Here is a 20,142-nt window from a genome sequence, read left to right on the forward strand (position 1 = left end):
GGGGAGGGAGAGAGATTCCCCTCAATTAATTGTATTTAGATTAATTGTAATTCCCCTCAATTAATTGTATTCAGAAGGCAGCAAATCTGTGCAGATCTGCACAACTATTCTGTGCAACCTCCCTCTACAAGAACAACTAGGGGTAGTCCTAAGAACCTGGAAACATACGGACACTTTACGGACAAACGTTTCTGGACACCACCCCAACAATAAACTTCTCTTATTTGCTCCCTTCTGGTCTGTTAAATATAACAATGCAAACATGTTCTTACATCTGTTAAGTAATTGCAAAAAAAAAACTGTTTATCGTGCCAGAAATTCAGAACTGTCCAGTGTCTTATGCACAATGCTTGTCTTATCCCAGAGAGTGTGATCACCTCAGAACATGGGCAATAAACGAAGATGCCCCCTGCACACCGTACAGCAGTAGAGACCAGAAGTAAAGGTGGTGCTTGTAGTGATGTCCACGGATGGCGCTGTGCGTATATAGAGTAAATAGCAATGAGAATCACCTCCAGCATTCATGGGATGAAATAAATCCAAAATGTTCTTTTTATTGAAGGAGCATGTAACATGTGCTATATAGCCAACCTTTCTGAACCACACAAGGTTCCTCCATCAGGGTAGTTATAGTGACCTGACTATGTCTACCCTGATGAAGGAACCCTGCGTGGTTCCGAAACGTTGGCTATACAACACATGTGACATGCTTCTTCAATAAAAAAAAAACATTCTGGATTTATTTAATTCCATTATCCTCATTGCTATTTACTCAGAACATGGGAGGACACCTGAGGCTGATGTCAGCCAGTTATTGCTTTGGACATGCTGAGCACCCACAGCTATTTGGAGCCACCCGCAATTCCTGTTGCAGTTATATGCAGATTCATGCCGCAGGAATCTGCCTCTGGAAAAAAATCCTTGTGTGAATGAGCTCCCATGGGGGAGGAGTCACCCGTCGGACTAATTAAATGCATGTGCAAATTTCAGCTTAATCTACAAAGCAGCAGTGGGCAAAAGGAAAATTTGAAAATCAACCCAAAGCTGGATTTTTGCTAACAGCAACACACTTAAAAGAAAACGGAACCTCGCTCCTTTCCTTCTGCCGACCCCGCTCCCCCCTCTTTACCTGTCACTCCTTATAACCTAGCGCTTACCCCTCCCTCTCGTCTTTCTCTTTGCTGCCATACTCGTATTATATCCCGTCTCGTTCCTTGACGTGAGGGGGAACACAGATCAATACACGCATGATCTACTCATAGCAGTTGCTTTTCTACTTGATTATGGATAGGACCGGAGTGGCACGCAGTGCCTGACTCTGAGAAGTGTTGGTTATGTATGATGTCATTTACTGTTCACACTTTTTGTTGTACCAGACAGGGTTGTTCCAGCCCTACAATGACTGCCCTCCTATGACGGGCAGCCCATTAATGTTATAGTGCTTGAGATGCAATTGATGTAAACCTCCTATCCCATACAAGTACTGGTGATGTTGTTACATATATGAGGCATTGCCTATTGTCCTACTGTATCTTGCACATGTATAATAAAGCTGATTTATGATTAAAAGAAAATGGAATTATGATACAGATGAAAAAATTATTATAATAATACTGCATTTGCATCTCTATCAACTAAACATCAGGTTCATTTAAAAGAAAAAATAAACAGGCATAAGCTCCACGGAAACTTATCTTTACCTCACTGACACACCACTATTAACCAGCAAAGAAGAATAAAAAGGGGAGACCAGAAAGTATTGTATATGAGCTAATGATAAATTGGGTGGTCAGTGATATGCTTAAAGCAGAAGTAAAGGTACATCAATAAATAAAATAAAAGCCCACCTGGAGGTTGTAGACATAATGTGTAGTATGCACAGCATATAAGTACATTATGGCAAACCTACCTGCCAAACAGATCCCCTGCAGCGCAGTGTTCCTCCTCTCCGGTGCTTCTATCTTCAGCTCGGTCCTCTTACTGGTTCTAGTTCTTTGGCCTCCTGATTGGCTGTGCCCTGATGACATTACTCCTGCTCATGTGCACAGGAGTTACTTCATCCCGGCATGCCGGGTCTGTGCAGTGAGCTACACATGCACAGCTCAGCGTACAAAAAAAAAAAAGTTAGAAATTGGTGACAGCTACAAAAAAAAAACGTTCAAAAATATGCCCAGGGCAACCAATCAGATTCTCTGTTTCATTTTCAAATGTTAACTAAACAAACTGAAGAAAGAAGCTGATTGGTTGCCATAAAAAAACTGTCTGCTCCAGTTTTGAATTATAAATAATTTATGAATAATAAAATACTTTTTAAATGTGTTTAAGGATCTAAAAAAGGCTGACGCATTTCCCTAAACAGTGTTCAAAAAGAGTGTTGAACCTCCCAGCTTGGTCCTGGTGAATACTGTAAGTCCTCAGGGGCAGGGCCCTCCTTACCATCTTGTCTTGAATTGTATTGTGATTGTAATGACTTCCTTATATTGTAAAGCGCTGCGCAAACTGTTGGCGCTATATAAATCCTGTATAATAATAATAATAATAATAATAATGCTGCCTGTTTACGTGAATCAAATAAAGAGTTTCGGAGACAATTTTGACAAATTTTACATCATATTCTATACACATAAGAGCCCCGTAAACAAGGCATGAAAATACTAAATGGACGCTTTTCTCATAAGACTAGACAGAAGACCGTTTCTCTCCTGGCCCTTTGTAGAAGGAGCACAGCACACGCACATTTGATTTAAGAGTTTCCTCTTGTCCCAATCAAAGGTCAAAACAATGAGTTATTAAAAGCACTTTCACTTCCTCTACACCAAAGCGATGTCTAGAGCCCCGAGGCAATAGGTTAGAAAAGCAATTTGTCTGCCTTCTGTCCCGTCTCTTCTCCCTCCGAAAGACTTCTTCTTTAGGGTTGGGAGATGTCACACCAAACAAGAAATCCTCCATGAGAAACGTCTTTTACTTCCCTGCACAGGCTTCGCAGGTTATAGGTTAAGAAAACGTCTGATATTTCATTTATTTAATCTGCGCAGTACATAAACACCAGCCTACAGGATGCTCTGCATGTCTCCATAGGAAAACAGCGAGTTCCAGCCACCGCCAGCAGCGATTTGCTATCTGCTCGGCAGCGCTCGATCACCTGCTCCCGACGATGACGACGGAACGAAGTGGGATGCATAATTCTACATTTGTCAAATAGAATGCAACTTATAATACACACAGCTATACAGAACATGTCATTACAATGTTGCAAAATGCTTCACCGCGTGGTGTTCACCAAAGCAGATCGTGCAACTGCTATGGGGCCCAGACGCACAGGCTACGTAGTGATTTATGCAGATAGCTATGACATCTAATAACTAGATTTGGATGAAATAAAAGTTTATAAAGTTATTCAACTTCTACATCATTTATACGAAATTAATTAGCAAAAAGCAATTAAAAAAAGAGATATGGGCCCTTAATGGTTCTACTATGGAGTCCCCATAGCCATGCCTATGCTCAGGGGTGTCCCTATAATGAAGCAGCCTAAGGGGCTCACTTCTGGCGGCACCTCATTAGGGCAGCGGCAGCAGAAGAGAGGCCACAGATTACAGCTCTTAGCAACCTGTGACATTCTGTCCGGCTTCCAACCCAGTGGGACGGTCTGGTTGGCATCCTGCCACGCTCCTGGAAACCAGTGATGTCAATGAGCTGGGAGGGACCAGACAGTGCTACTGATGACAGGCATGGATCTGACATACCTACCCATCCCACCGCACCCAACGCTGCCCCATGAAAGCCCCCCGACCCCCAGGAAAGCTCTAACAGCAGCATCCACCAAGCCCCTTCTACAGCCTCAGACAGCATACAGGGGAGGGATGGCCCTGCCTCTGCTTCACACTAATAAGTAGGGAATACTCTCTGCGGTTGCCGAGTATTTGGGCGGCAAAATGCTCAGATGCCTAACCTGATACTTCTGGTATCAGGAAGCCGGGCAGCAAGTCATTACACGCTGCCAGGCTTCCTGATTGGCCAGGAAGCCGGCTTCATGCTCCCTCTACACTTGTGACGAGGGAGCATGAAGCTGGTTTCCTGGCTAATCAGGAAGCCAGGCCCTGTGTCATTACACGGCACCCGGCTTCCAGATTGGCCAGAAAGCTGGCTCCATGCTTTCTCGTTACCTAGTGAGGAGAAGCATGGGGACGGCTTCACTGCTAATCGGGAAGCCAGGTGGCGAGTCATTACACGGCTTCCTTAATGGGACTTCCGGTATCTGTATCGGCGAGTACCGAAAAAAAAAATATCGGTACTCGTCCTCGATACCAAAAGAATTGTGCATCCCTACTAATAATAAACATCCTGTCATCACTGGGGCTTAAGGAGCAGGATAAATTATGTAGATATCAAATTGCCTTGAAGGGTGTTCCTAGACAGGCTGCATTTGCATGTAGACCGCCCTAGTTAATATCCACATAGTTACATAGTTAGTCAGGCTGAAAAAAGACACAATTCCATCGAGTTCAACCCATAGAGATACGGAGAAAAAAATTAAATAGAAAGAGAAGAAAAGCCTAAACACAGCGCCATGCCCCCATGTGATGCTGAAAGGAGCCGGTACAACTGTGCAGGAGTGAAGGGAAGGCCGGAGTTCAGATTTAAACCACCTATGTCACTTAGTGAAAATGCTGCTTCCTGACCACATACTGCAGCGGTCTGTGTGTAAAAGCCACAACCCTCATCAGAAGTGTCCTTCAATTCAAAGCCTTATACAGCAAAAAAAACAAACAAATGTAGGGGAGGGGAGGTAGGTCTACTACAATGTAGAGTGTAATCGGTCCTACTCTGGTGCCTATTGGACTACTCGGTCATATAGACTCCCTGCACAAGTGTTGTCACTGGAAAGAGAATACTATGCAAATAGAAGTTGTTAGTATCTATCGGTGTGACTTTAGGCAAGGGAAAGGGGGAAGTTGATATAATTGGAAAACATAACATGATGTTGCTGTGTACAGATTACTGATCTACAAAAGGTAATTTTTAGATACAGAAACATCACTGATAATGTGGGTACAGCAATGACTTTCCTCCACAGAGATTTACTACAATTGAAACAAAACAACAAAACACAGTTGTGATGCTTCTTAGGCTGTAAAAAAAGATCTAAGTACAAATATATAACACTGTAATGAGATTTTCATTTACCAGGTTGATGAGCTGAGTATGCACAATGTCTTCTACCAGAACGGCCGTCTCGTACAAAGGACGCCGAGCGTCCCCGAGTGAAAACCTGAAAGACAAAACACGTGACATGAGGCAAAAGAAACACTTAAAGGGTAAATACACTATTGTTTTAAAAAAACAACTGTAATAGTATTTCTGTATTATAATATTATACACATCTTTCTAATTCAGCCAAGTCATAGTCAAAGCTATTCTAGAACCTCAAGGGCTCATTTACACCTTAATGTTCTGGTGTGTTGTGCTAAAGTGACACTAAACTAAATCGTCAAAATACATTCAAGTACCTTAACTATTAACAACAATGTATCTTATTTGTGTATCACTCGGCTGCAGATCCTCAAATCATCTCTGAATTGGTGCTGACACTGTCCTTCCTTCTGGAGGGGGGCTACTTCTGTTCCCCATGGTCCCTGTGTGTGTTATAAAGTAGTCACCGCTCCAAGCTCACTCCCCGGAATGGACTACAATCTCATGTTTAGTTTACTCATTTGTATTGAGATTGTAGTCCTTCATGGGAGCGAGCTTGGAGCGGTGACTACTTTACAACACACACAGGGACCATGGGGAACAAAAGTAGCCCCCCTCCAGAAAGAAGGGCAGGAATCTCAGACACAGGCAGCACTTGACAGAAGTTTAGACCCTTCCACATTCTATCCAAAATGACATTAAAAAGGTTTCTTGTTGTCTGGCTTTAAAAGGTATCTATGGTCAGAATCTGAAAATAAATCTCAATTTTTGTATTAAATTTCCATAAATTCTATCCCGCTGCCAATAACAAGATAAATGCAGAAGTTTGTAAACTTACTTATTGAAGATGCCCACAGGATGGACTTCCTTAATGCACCGACACCATTTCACTCAGCCCTGTGACTATGCACTTCCTGGTGTCACTCTCACAGAGCCTTGTGAACTACAACTCAATGTCTGAACAATGTAACATGATCATTGCTTGCTGAAAACAATGCATGATGGGTGATGTAGTCTTGAGAAATGGAGATTGCATCACATCAAGCAGCAGGGAAAGAGATGCAAAGCACACTGGGAATCCAGGAAGGCAGCACTCACTACATAAAAGGGATATTTGTCATGTGAGCTTTGATTGTATTATCAGAAACAACTCTACTATGTATTTCTATTACAATATATATATATTTATATATATATATATATATACAGGGCTCAGCGCGCTTCGCTCATTCTGGTTGCCAAAATGCTCTTGGAAAGGTACAGCACCCCTGATTGCCCTGATCACCCTATTCTTAACTTTGCCATTTTGGATTATTTAATTTGGATTTGCATTAACTTTGGATTGTTGTACATAAAAAAAAAGACCTTCCCCGAAAATAAGACCTAGTGTGTTTTTTTGGAGCCAAAAAAAATATAAGACACTGTCTCATTTTCGGGGAAACACATATATAGGAGAGGATATGTTGGGACTTTACAACTCCTTTAACTATGGAGCCCAAAGACAAAGTCCCAAAAAACGATGAACATTTTCTTATTGCATAAATGGTCAAAATAGAAGTACCATATTTTGCGGTCCATAAGACGCACCGGACCATAGGACGCAGGGAGGTCCGGCGCGCCTTATGGAGCACTCGACAGACTGTAGCTTCTGACACAGCTTCTATGAAAGAAGCTGTGACAGAAGCTGCAGTTAGTGACCGCTGAGACAGGTGGCGCTGTGATTACAGCGCCACGGTCTCAGTGATGACACAGAGCAGGCGAAGAACGTCTATTCTTCGTCTGCTCTATGGTGATCTCGATCGTCGCCGCTGCTCGGTTTTAATACGAGTGATTTCATTAGATCACTCGTATTGAACGAGCAGTGGCTCCTGCTGCTCAACTTGATCGCCGCCGCCGCTGCTCTGCTTTAATACGAGTGATCTCATTAGATCACTCGTATTAAACGAGCAGTGGCTCCTACTACTCGCCCGGCGCCTGAAACTGCATGTCTCGGGCGTCGGGATTCGCTCCATAAGACGCAGGAACATTTTCCCCCTCCTTTTGGGGGGAAAAAAAGTGTGTCTTATGGAGCGAAAAATACGGTAAACAAATAATCTGGGAAATGTACGTGTTAATATTTCCTTTATTCATTATTCATATGTTTTACCATTTATCCATGAGCCTGCCCAAAGGGGACATTACACTTCAATGGAAGTGAAAGAAAAATTAATGTTGACGCAATTTAAGCTAATTCCTTCAAGAAAAAAAGAAAAATAAATCACGGCTTGTACTTGATGGGCCTGTGTCTTTACTCAACCTCAAATACTATGTAACTCCGTACGGGGTTGACCCTTTATCAAAAAACGACTCAAGTCGTTTCATGTCAACTCCATTTCACACTTATCTTTCCCACACTTCGGCTGTCGGACCCTTCCCACACACGCAGCTCTTCTAGACATCAGTATGGCGGTTTTCAGCAGAAGAAGTGAAGAAACCACGTAGCCCCGGCCGCAAGCACTTCCTCTTCTTCCTCGTACTATGCGCTCTGACTCATTTCTCTTAACACAGTTCGTGCAAACTCTTGTCTCAGCGCACCTCTCTCACACCCAGTAACAAGGTTTTTTTTGTTGATTGTGAAGAAGAACAATGTAAGGCACATTTGTTTTTTTCATTTGTTTTTCCTTCTTTCTCAGAATTATAATTTCTTTAAAAAAAAAAAACAACAAAAAGAGGCTGTGGTTTTCTGCTATGTCAGATAAATATTGTTCTTGATGTATAGCAACTGCAACTTGCTCATATCATTGTAGCTTAGATGCCAAACCAAAACAAGCAGTAGAAGTCGAGGTATGGAAGCCACCGTGCTAACCCACAGAAAGGCTTTGTTAACTGTCAACTGGCTTATGGAAAAACCCAGAACCTACAACTTCATATCATGAATTGTGATGAGTTTTAGGGCTCTAGAAAACCCTAGAACCTACAAAACCATTTAAAGTGACTCTAAGCCCAGGAGTTAAAAGAGAACTATGGGATAGGTGTTTTTCCCCATAGTTCTCTTAAGGGTCACGGGAAGACATATACTAGCATCCTCCTGTGACCCAAAGCTCAGTATATCGCAAGCTACAGCTCACGGTATACTGAGACCGCCGCATCTGGGACGGATCCTGACAATACTGTTGAGATCCACCCGGCTGCATGAGTGACAGCTGGCTCTGCCAATCTAGAGGCAGAGCCAGCCATACCCGCCCCCTCCCCCATCCACTCAGCGATGGAGGATTGGAGAGGGGAGGGGGGAATCCCTGCAGGGAGCTGTGACTAACAGTCACCACTCTCTGCAGGGAGATGATCGAGAAGTGAGTGAGCGACGGTATGTGTTCACTTCCTGATCTATAGAGCTGACGTGTGACAGTTTCATTGTCACACATTGGCTTGGACTATGAAGAGGAGTGATTTTCACTCAACTCATAGTTCTCCTTTAAATCTTAAAAATACATTCCTGTACCTTAACTATCTTATCTGTGTATCACTCGGCTGTAGATCCTACAATCTTCTCTGAATTGGTGCTGACACTGTCCTTCCTTCTGGAGGGGGGCTACTTGTGTTTCCCCATGTTCCCTGTGTGTGTTATAAAGTAGTCACCGCTCCAAGCTCACTCCCAGGATGGACTACAATCTCAATACAAATGAGTAAACTAAACATGAGATTGTAGTCCATCACGGGGGGGGGGGGGGGGGGCTTGGAGTGGTGGATAGGTTACAACACACACAGGGACCATGGGGAACAAGAGTAGCCCCCCTCCAGAAGGAAGGACGGTGTCAGCACCAATTCAGAGATTATTGGAGGATCTGCAGCCGAGTGATACACAAATAAGATACATTGCTGTTAATAGTTAAAGGTACCTGAATGCTTTTTTTAATATTGAATTGTTACAAATTTTTTTAGGGCTTCTAGTAATCCCTATGAAAAATTCAGCAAGAGTCACACATCCATCCAATTTTGCACATTTCTTTTTTTTATTGTTATGGTCAGAACTAAAAATAAAAAACAAAAGCTAAAAGTATCTATTTCCCTTTTGGTTAGCTATGGTTTGGTTTGGTTTGGTATGGTATGGTATGGTTAACTATATAACAGTTTCATGTTATTTTGCGTGCTTAATCAGCACCTCTCCCACACCCAGCAACAAAGGTTTGGGTTTCGTTTTCCTGTATGCTGCAGAAAAGTAAGGCACATCTTTTTTTGCTTTGTTTTTTCTTCTTTCTCAGAATTTTTATTTCTTTTTACAATAAATAAACAAAAAGCTGTGGTTTTCCGCTACTTCAAATAAATTATGTTCTTGATGAATAGCAACTGTAACTCGCTCATATCATTGTAGCTTAGATGCCAAATTGACCAAGCAGTAGAAGCTGAGCTAAGGAAGCCACCGTGCTAACCCGTAGAATGGCTTGTTACAAATGTTTAGGGTTCTGGAGGAGAATTGGATGTTTTTTTTTTTTTAAACACTGAAACCTACCACACTATAAATAAATTGTTAGGAGTTTCTAGAGGCTCTAGAAAAGCTCAGAACCTACAACACCAACAGCCTTTCTCCATTGTGAACTAGTATGTTGCGCTTGGTTGAAATCTCTTACGTGCGATTTTGTTTCAATACTTCATTGTGATAATGTAATCTTTAAACACATAAAGATTACATTATCACAATGAAATATTGAAACAAAATCGCACGTAAGAGATTTCAACCAAGCGCAACATACTAGTTCATATCTGATCACACTGATACACATTGTTGCAGCTGGTACTTTAATTTAATTTTATTCACCTTCCTAGCGCAGTCAATTTTGGATAAAGCCTTTCTTCATTGCTACAAGGTCTAACTTCCCATTCCATACTGGCAATTTATACTCCTATAAAAAATTCAGCAAGTCAAATGACCATCTAATTTTGCACATTTGTTTTCTCGTTTTTATGGTCAGGACCAATAACAAAAAGGATTTGTTTTCATTTTTGGTTAGGTAGCTATCCCCTTAAAGGAGAATTATGGGGTGAATGAAAAACACTCATCCCCATAATTCAAGCCGACCTGTGACAATGAAACTTTCACAGGTCGGCTCTATTGATCGGGAAATCAGCGAAAACATACCGCCGATCGCTGACTTCCTGATCGTCTCCCTGCAGGGAGCGGTGACTGTCAGTCCCCGCTCCCTGCAGGGATTTTCCCCTCTCTGTTCATCCAGCGCTGACTGGAGGGACGGACAGGGACGGGGTGGGCACAGCTGGCTCTGCCTATAGATAGTTGTCAACTTTTTCAATAATCGATTAATCGGCTTCCGATCAGTTGGCCCTGTTCACGGCTCCACAGACGCTGCGCGCCACACCTCCTCCCCAACTCACGCTCACTGCTGCAATACCCGCCCGACCGCATCCACGCTCTTTACGCCGCACCTCCTCCTCGCCTCACATTTACCACCCGCCCACATCCACGATCGGCGCGGGGAGATGTAGTGAGGAGGAGGTGTGAGGGGATGACAGCCGTCGACAGACAGGCCCAATCTCAGAAGCAAGTTGCTGGAAGACTGCTCAGGTAATCCTGCAACAAAGCTTGCTTCTGTGATGGACTACTAGTTTGTATTGAAATTGTAGTCCATCACAGGAGCCATTTTTTAAAATGTCTTTTATTGTTTATCCGATTAACCGATTAATCAAACGTAATCATCGGCTAACTAATCGATTTTGAAAATAATCGTTAGCTGCAGCTCTAACTGTCGTGGTAAACAACCTGCTTCCCTATTTATAATGGCCTGGCCCTCTAGCAACTTCAGCGCGAAATTATAACTAATTATAGCTAATTTGCCTACAAACGTCAGGTGGTCATAATAATCTGGCCACTCCGTGTATAAGGTCTCATTGATGATTTAAAAAAAATACCAAATATGCAAAAGAAAAATTTAAAAAATACTTTAGTTTTGGTGATGATAATGTGTACATACTTAATGCACCTAAAGAAAAGTAATTCAAAATAAATTAATTTATTTGTCGCGATTTACAGAGTACATCATATGTCTGGGATTTCAGTTTATTTTTGGTAGTTAGAGGTCACAATTTCAATGTGGAACAATTATAGAATTTGGTATGTTTGTCTTCAAAGTGTAAAAGCCATCACAGAAAAAGATATTGCCACAGAAAAGTATATATTTATATAAAGTGGACATCACAGGCTATTTAGCCACCAGTTGCCCCACCTAACCCATACCCTGGCCTTAACTCCGCCAGGTCAGCGGTGTGACGCAAAGTACAGAGGTTAGCAGTGAAGCAGCAGTGCACCAGTAATTTAACGCACAGTACAGAGGTCAGTAATTTAACGCACAGTACAGAGGTCAGTAATTTAACGCACAGAGGTCAGCAGTGTAAGGCAGAAAGAACAGGACTTACAATGCATATAGCTGATCTGCCCTCTTCCTCTCCTGGTGCCGGTACTGGTGGTGGTACTGGCGCTGGTGCTGATGGGGTACAGAGATGTATTCTTCAAGTCCCGCGCTGCAAAAACGTCCAGCCGGCCAATAGCAGCTGCAGTCTTCCTCCAGCCTATGGCAGATGAGGTGGGCGGAGGAAGTTGCAGGTGGCTGGAGTGAAGGGAAGACTGACAAACTGATTCTTCTCCTCCTCTGCCGCTCTATAGCTGCAGCGGCCAGGGAGAAGAAAAATCAGTGCAGCTGTCTTCCCTTCACTCCGGCCACAGCAGACAACTGAAGTGCGCGATCGCCGATGCAGAAGCGGCGGTAGTTTCACCCCTGCTGGTCCTGCCAGCGGCTCTCCCTCTCAAGGTGAATTTCCACTCGCCAATTGCGAGGGGGCGAGTGGAAATTTTGAGCCCTGCTTTAGTGTATATATAAAAGTTTCATGTTATTTGGTGTGCTCAGTCAGCAGAGGGCGACCTTGTCCCCTTTTCACATATTCAGCCATTTCAGCCGTGTTGAAAGGCCCGGTTGTTTATAGAATTCAATTGGCCCGATTCTCTAAAGAGTGACAATAGTTCTCATGTCTTATTCTGATCTGATTCGCTCCACTTGTAAAATTCCTGTGACAAACAATTGGGGGGGGGGGGTTTTGCATGCACATTTATTTTGCATGCACAACAAAAAATGCTTGCGAAAAACAAAATGCACATGTGCATTTTGTGGCTGACTTATCCATCTCTTTTGAGCGCTGAAGTGGATGTTCAAAGCTCAATTCTAGCTTTAAATTTAAAAAAAGAAAAAAAATCAGTAGCTCAGCATTTGCTCCAAAGTGCAGTACAATGGTGCAGAGACAGGCAATGGCATTGGCAACGCTCTCTGCATCAAGGACCAACCAGTGCTAGATATAAGGCAATGAGGAATAGGTGCGCATGTCAAATGACTGACCACAAGACACCTAAGAAAGGTATTTATACAAAAGAGGCTGAAAAGGGGGCTTTAGGGGTGAAATTAGGACATCCCTGGTTCTCTGGCTAAAAGCTGCTGATAAAATGGAGCCTTTAATGAAATGAGAAAGAGTTTAGGCGTGACTGTTGGGCTTGTGTCAATGGCATCAATCTGAGAATCTTCTGAGATTATTCACAGTTTATTGATAGGTCTATTGGACCACCTTCAAGTCTGACAGGAACAAAAGTCTGCTGAGACAGGCCCTAGAGCACTTTGACCACAACAGGGCATTTGCATGCTGCTAAATGTTTAAAGAAAGAGCAATCTAATAGCTGTCTGCAGAATGAGCAGAGAGGCGACCTCATCCACTGCTGCTGCTCTTTCACGTTCCTATCACAGGTTGGAGGCGAGGAGATGGCATTACCATATTAGTTAACTGTAACAGGGAATATTTTGCCACCCTCAATGGTGTTGGGTTGTGTAAATCTATGGCATAGATGGACAGAAATACAAATCAGGTAAAAGAGTTGCCATGTATGTATTTAATTTATGCCTACAGTGCCGCTTTAAAGGTTCAGTAACTGATGTTGCAGCATCTCTAATGACCTTTAATCTAACTGTGTTGAACAGAGACAACTTATAAATACAGACAATTCACATACTTGTAATCCGTAGATGTTATAAATCAATGAACAAAGCAGAATTCCCAAAAAATAATAGCAAAATAGATGACAAATGTTTCTTGTATTATTTTAAAGAGACCAACTGTTTGCTTTCACTTTCACAATACCCACCAGACCAATTGCCTGGAATACTTTATTGTGGTTTACGATTTCACACTAAGACAAAAAGAAAACTATAAGGGGCATTCTGGTTCCACTTACATGCTCCATCTTCAGCAGCCACCTCCTGGGAGAAGGCTATGTAACGTTTGATAAAATGACTCTTCCCAGCACAAGCCACAGGCCATTACAAGGCTAATAAGGACAGAATTGTGGGTTTTCTTTCTTGAGTTGTACCAGCTGGCCAGCGTGGGGACTAGATCCCCAGAGTTGGGACAGAAATTGGCACATTTTCTTAGGTGCCGTTTAGGGATGTTCAGATATCAAGTACCGTACTCAGTACAAGTACAGATACTGTGCCAGCTGTCATTTTTAAGTAGCATTGGCTACAGGGCTCCTGGGATTTGTTTTAATGTATGATTTGACTTCAATCAAGGTGTAGAAACATCTCAGCAACGATCAGGAGAAATGGGAGGCGCCTCAGCTAAATTTCATGTATTGTCGCAAAGGGTCTGAATACGTATGCCAATGTGATATTTCAGATTTTCCTTTCATACATTTGCAAACATTTCTAAAATTCTGTTTTCACTTCATCATTATGGGGTGCGGAGTGTGGATTCATGAGAAAAGAAAAAAAGAATTTAAACAACTGTAGTATCAGGCTGCAACATAACAAAATTGGAAAAAAGTGAAGGGGGTCTGAATACTTTCTGAATGCACTGTATATATAAAGTGATGCACCGATACCATTTCTTCAAGAGTACTGATACTTGTCCAAGTCCTCACAATTACAATTACTGATACATTGTTGTTTATTGTCATGTGACACTTTTTCTATAACAATACAGACTAATGATTTCAGGACAGTGGTGGAGCACCAGAGCCGGGTCCCAGCTGCAACCGCAGCAACCCTGGTAGTTCTCGTGAAAATGCCAAGTATCTGCACTGGTATCTGATCTGGTATCTGAACATCCCTAGTGCCGTTAGCCTAATACTTTTACCTGCTGCAATTACTGCTTGTCCATTTTTAGGAGGAACATACCTACTTTACATTAACGTGGCATTGCCCCATTACGTTGTTTCCTCAACCTGTGTTCCCCAAATAATCAAAAACTTGTCTGCATAAACACAATACAAGTGGCAAAGAAAACAATTACATCAACCCCCAACCAAAACTGATATTTTTGGGTGACTTGGTGGTTGCAGGAACCTGCCAGACCCATATGTCACTGAGCTGAGGGAATGGTGAGATTTCCTGGCACCCTCCTGAATGGCCATGACCAAAATGGCACAACCTATTAGCGTGTTTCTCCTGCGGTTACTACACAACAGTGCTCATCTGAGTTCTTCTTTAATAATCATCCACTTAATCCTTCCACGGATATGGACACTGTATATAGAGCCAGACACAGGCAGGAACGACAGGTGTGCAGAGATTTCCTCCTACTTCCGGCCCTGGTGAAAAGAACAGGAAGCAAGGCAGAATGTCTCCAATGAGGAATCATGCAGCCTGTAAAAACTTGACAGTGGTTCTAACTACCCCCCACCCTTCCAAAAAGACAAAGTTTTGGCTGTACGTGGACTATAATAACACTATTGCATTGTGGTACACGTGGTAATGCACTTTACAGTAGCACTCCAACATGCTATAGTGCATTGTGGTGCAATTCATTACAAATTTTGTGGCACATCCGATTTTTTGAAATGTTTTGGTGCATTGGCAGTCCATTGATTTCAATGGGCTGCTATAACGCAATGCGTGCCAGAACGTATATGGGCCCTGAAAGATTTTAGCAAGAGCACTGGCATGGCCAACCTTACTATCTGCAGAACAGAATCAGGCTAGTAACTGGAATAGAGTTTAATAAAATCCTTGTAACGTTCATATCTGGATGGAATTGTCTGTTGGACGTTTTCTGCAACAAAGCCGGAGTTTTACTTTTAATAGAGCGTATCCCTCCATATTTTAAATAACAAAAGCTTAGGTATTACAGGCAGAAAAGAGTAGCAGGGATGGCACATTGTATGTAGCAGACATTGACATTTGCTCAAGGAAGGGAAACATCAACCTTTTTTGGCATTTCTAGCAAATCACGGCGGATGTTGTGGCACAGATCGATATGACTTTTAACTGCGTTTGGCGCTACCTATAGGGAACCAGCTTCAGAAGCTCTTATTAAATGACAGATATCATTTGCAAACCGGCATAGAAATAATCAGATCTTGTAGATGTTACAGAGTTGCTGGTGTGGCTCGACCCCTTCAAGAACAAAGCAGCTCAGCTGCGCTGGGAAAGTCTTGACTTTTCTCTGCTTTAGATGTGATAAAAGAGGACAGGAAGTTGCTGATGTAGCTGCAGACACTATTCAGGAAATCCTCAGTGTGGCGTTAGCTCCATGTGACATCTCCATGCTGCAGCTCAGACGCCTTTGTCACTTCTCATAGTCACAAGAGCAAGGGAGAGAAAACACGGGACCACCAACACCATTCAAGACTGTGGCTTGCGGAAACCAAGTCTACAGCAACTTATGGTCAGAGACTACGGCATCGCACAAGTGACATGACCGCCATCCAGCTACCAGTGACAAGTTTATGTCCTTTGTGTGACATACCAGAAACTATGCTCAATGCTGAATTGTTTTTGAAAAACAAAATGAATTCCCCCTGATTTCTACTACTTGCAGTAAAAACATAACCACTTGTCATCTGTACATGGCTAACATAGCTGAAACTGGATTCTCTCTGTGTGTGTATACATATCTTATTTGACAAATACAAAGTGCAGCTGAGAGTTGCAAATGATGATAAAAATAGCAATGATGATATTCGTAGAGTTATTTAAAGCAAATGCTTTGTCTATATTAGGTAAAGTAGCAAGGGTAACGGTATAGTCCCAAATTAACCAATTCACCCAAATTGATGAAAGAAGGAAATGTGTATTTATTAATTATTTTGCATTGGAATCATTGCAACCATGAAACACCGTTACATAGTAGTTGGGGTTGGAAAAAAGACACCGGTCCATCCAGTCCAACATATGTGTGCATTGGTTTGTTTTTATTATATTGAATGTACATATCCTCGTATATAATGCTCAGAGAGGAAGACATCTATACGTTTTTGAATCTGTCAGTACTCCAAGTTGATACCACTACATAGGAAAGGGAGTTTCTCATTTTTGCTGCTCTGACTGTAAAGAACCCTCTCCGCAATTTCAGATTAAAACCCCCTTCTACCAAGCTTAACTTGTGGTCATGCGTCTTCGTCAAGGACCTGAGATGAAACAAGTTCTTATCAGCTTTAGGCCCCATTCACACAGGGATTAAAGTGACATTAAAGTCAAACTTTTTTTCCCCTTCTTCTTTACTGCCATTTTCAGCTGTCCCTCCAGCGCCGGTGCAGGTCTCTGATCCAGCGCTGATTCCTCTGTCCTCCTCTCCTCAGATGTCCCACAGAGTCTGTGCGGGTGCACACTGCTCCATAGACTTACCTTTTGTCTCTCCTTGTCTCCCAGCTCCCAGCCAAGACCCTGTGCGGCCGCCTGAGACTCTTCAGATGTCCGGACGGGAGCGACCGGCGAAGACACAGGTAAGTTTAAACCCTTTTTAAAAGTTTTTTTTTTTAAATGTTTTTGCATATATCTACTGCGTGCTAGCCTTATATACATGCAAAAACATGCAAGGGTTTAATAATCCTTTAAGCCTGCGGCTTGGGTCTTCTGCAGCCTAAAGATTCTTGCAGCCCGGATCGCAGGTGTAGACATACAGATGTGCTCACTGTGCCTGTATACATGAATGACAGGCTGACAGCAGCCGCACATAGCAGTGGCTGCCCCCATATAATCAAACATGGAATGATTACCTGCCGATCGGGATAGATGATTGCCCTAGGACGCAGACATTGTTTTATGTTTATTTTTAGAAAGATCAGAATAGCGTTGCAGATACCTTTGCTTAGGCAGCACATATTGCTGCAGAAGAGATTGTTACTGAAAGTATATCTAGTACAGACGGCCAGCTAACAATTTCGGATGTAATGACAGGGGCTCTTCAAAAGTAACTCTTGCTTTGCCCTGCACGGGCACAGCACAGATTCACTTTAAGGTACTGCCTGCAATACAGCATTAACAACCTGATGAAGACTGCTCATTTTAGATAATGAAAATTTGATGGAAATGAAAAAAAAATTAAAATATGGGGTGGACCGTAGCAAAGAAAGTAATATAAACCATTTTCATATGGTGGAAAGTCTTAAGAATCGGTCCTAAAACAGGGACGGTTGTGGAGGACAGAGGGATTCAGAGCCTAAAGAGAGACCCTCGCCGCATAACATGGACAGGTGGGAGCAATAGACGACATGAACCATTCATAAAGTCTTACTCCATCCACCATTTCAGACTGCTGGAAGAATATATTCGGTGGCAGAGTATATAGAGCTGGAGCTGTAAACATTAATGATTTGTACACATCAATGTGGCTGCCAGCGAGCGGATGAATAATGTGCTCCAGTTGTGTAATAAGTTCCATTTGCTCGTTCACAAAGGGGGGGGGGAGGAGCAGCTTTGATCAGGAAGCACACGAGACAATTATCCTCCGAGAAAATCTAAACTGGACACTGATCACTCATTTTCTTTTTTTGATGAGGAGACACACAAGACTCATCACCCACCCAACAAAGTGCCTCATTGAAGGCAGGCTGCAGGAGAAATTTTTCCCGAGCCAACATGAAAAGACAAGTACTTTGTGTATACATATGGTGGGTGCAGCTCACTGTACAAATGGATTCTGGAGACGTTGGTGGTTGCACAGGAGCAGTGCGGGGGGTCCGTCACATAAACATCTTGATGATTACAAATACAGTATGCGCTTTTAATATCTCTTAGAAGTAATTTTTCAATTTAACTAATTAAACACAGGCTGCCAATCCAGTATAATCTTGATTTGAATTACAGTTGTATTTGTTGGAAAGGAAGCTTCCCAGTCAATCTCTGTTACACCAGTAAAGAGCTAAATTCCATTGAATATTATACTGTAGTACCATTGTCTGAACAGGAACCCAAAAAGAACCATGTTGCCCCCCTTGAACTCTACTTCTGGAGCCTTCATATTGCATCAGATGAGTAAAGGGAAACTGCTAATCTTCTGGACCCAAAGAAGTCCAGGCTAAGGATTCCTGATTCTGAAGTCTCAGCCAATCAAATCACACAAAATATTACAGAACAATCTAAAAAAATTGTGGATTTTTCCTTACCTCAGGTTGCAGTTACATGATCGGCGAGGGGCTTCAGAAAAAATATTCAAGCCAATATGGTCCTATTTCTTCACTACTCACCCACGTTAACAGAGACCACATGACCAATGTCAAGGTATTGGTCACATGACAAGCACCAGAGGGAAGAAATTTTCGGAGGTGTCAAGGAATAACATTTATAGATTCTGTGGCATTTTATGCTTCCTGTGGGGGGTGATTGGAATAGGAGTCTATAATATGCCCCAATACCTGAAAGAAGTGTGTGGGTTTAGAGATCAAAGCAGCAAACATCAGAAGAGTCTTCTCATCAATAACGCCTGTGGTGGATGTCTGGATACTAAGAGCCGCTGCCAAGCCATGAGCCAGGGTGGGAGATGAAAACTCAACTCAAGCCCTTGCAGGGTAAACACTTAGGGCTGTTAACATCATCACGTTGCAGTGCCATTTACTTTAAAAGGAACCCCTAGGCACTTGTGTTTCAGTGGATTGCAACACATGGTAACACACTTACGTTGGTTTACCAAAAAAAAACAAAGAAAACTGCAGGTATGATTTCTTAGTCCAATGTGGTGCATTAGCAGTGTCAACACAGGGCAAGTTAAAGTGCAACATAGCATGTGTGCACTAACCTATCCACAATGGACGGTCATAATGTTATAAAGGCCTTAAAGTTTATACAGTAAGTGCATTTGAACTCTTTCTTTGCATGAATAATTAATTGCTGCACTATGGTGGTTGGCCAATGTTATCCTTTAGTATCTGGAGTAATTCCACTGTTAGCACCAACACTTGGCTGGAGCACCTACAAGTCTTAGAAAATAACTTATAGTGATCGTTGTCTACTTCGGGGGGAAAAAGGACTACCACTGCTTTTTATTATAAGATTACTTTTATATATTACGTTAGAAACCTTTAACCTGTGGTTTATTGATTCTATGCTATATTATAATGCTGATACGTTTCCTGATTCGAACATGATAGCTATAACAACAATATCTTTTAAAAGTTGTTCCTGAACATCTAATATATCTTACCGAGACCCATTCTAATTTATTATTTGTTATTTTGTTTTTTCTTCCAGATGTAGAGGGAGTGGGGCATAATTGAATGCAAATGGGCACACGTCTATTTAGATCCAGATGCCCATAGACTAACATTGGGCTCCCAATCAGTTCCCCTCTAAATAGAAAGATCTGATCGGACCGCTTGTTTGAAAGCAGATTACGAAATCGAACGAGCATTCCGAAAATGAAAAAAATGTTGTAACAAAATTTTACCAGGAAATGCTAGTGGCCTGCTAGGTGGCAGAGCTGTTTTGAAGCACTACTACAGGGTCAGAGTGTTCTGGAAACAATTTTAAGAGAACATTGTGAAACCCAAGAGATAGGAAGTCACCTCAGGTAACGTCGTTAGGAAGGCCTTGTTTTTAGCAAACCACTGTGCAATCATGACCTGTGTAAATAAACTTCCCATAACTGTTCTCCTTTAATCTGTCTCTCCCCCCCCTTTAAAAATAAAATAAAGACAGTCTGCTGCAATTCACG

At 42.3% G+C, this 20,142-nt stretch overlaps 1 protein-coding gene across 1 annotated transcript in view; it reads right to left on the reverse strand.

Annotated features, from left to right (window-relative positions):
- The window catches only part of SUPT3H (SPT3 homolog, SAGA and STAGA complex component), a gene marked incomplete at its 3' end in the record, with an annotated part of 341,779 nt that overhangs the window by 123,546 nt on the left and 198,091 nt on the right, over positions 1-20,142 (reverse strand). The window contains exon 3 of the mRNA XM_018569782.1: positions 5,188-5,272. Coding sequence (XP_018425284.1) covers positions 5,188-5,272 — 85 coding nt within the window. The remainder of the gene's footprint in view (positions 1-5,187; positions 5,273-20,142) is intronic.

Source organism: Nanorana parkeri, unplaced genomic scaffold (assembly GCF_000935625.1).
Source record: "Nanorana parkeri isolate BGI_ZX_2015 unplaced genomic scaffold, ASM93562v1 scaffold1396, whole genome shotgun sequence".
Classification (NCBI taxonomy): domain Eukaryota; kingdom Metazoa; phylum Chordata; class Amphibia; order Anura; family Dicroglossidae; genus Nanorana; species Nanorana parkeri.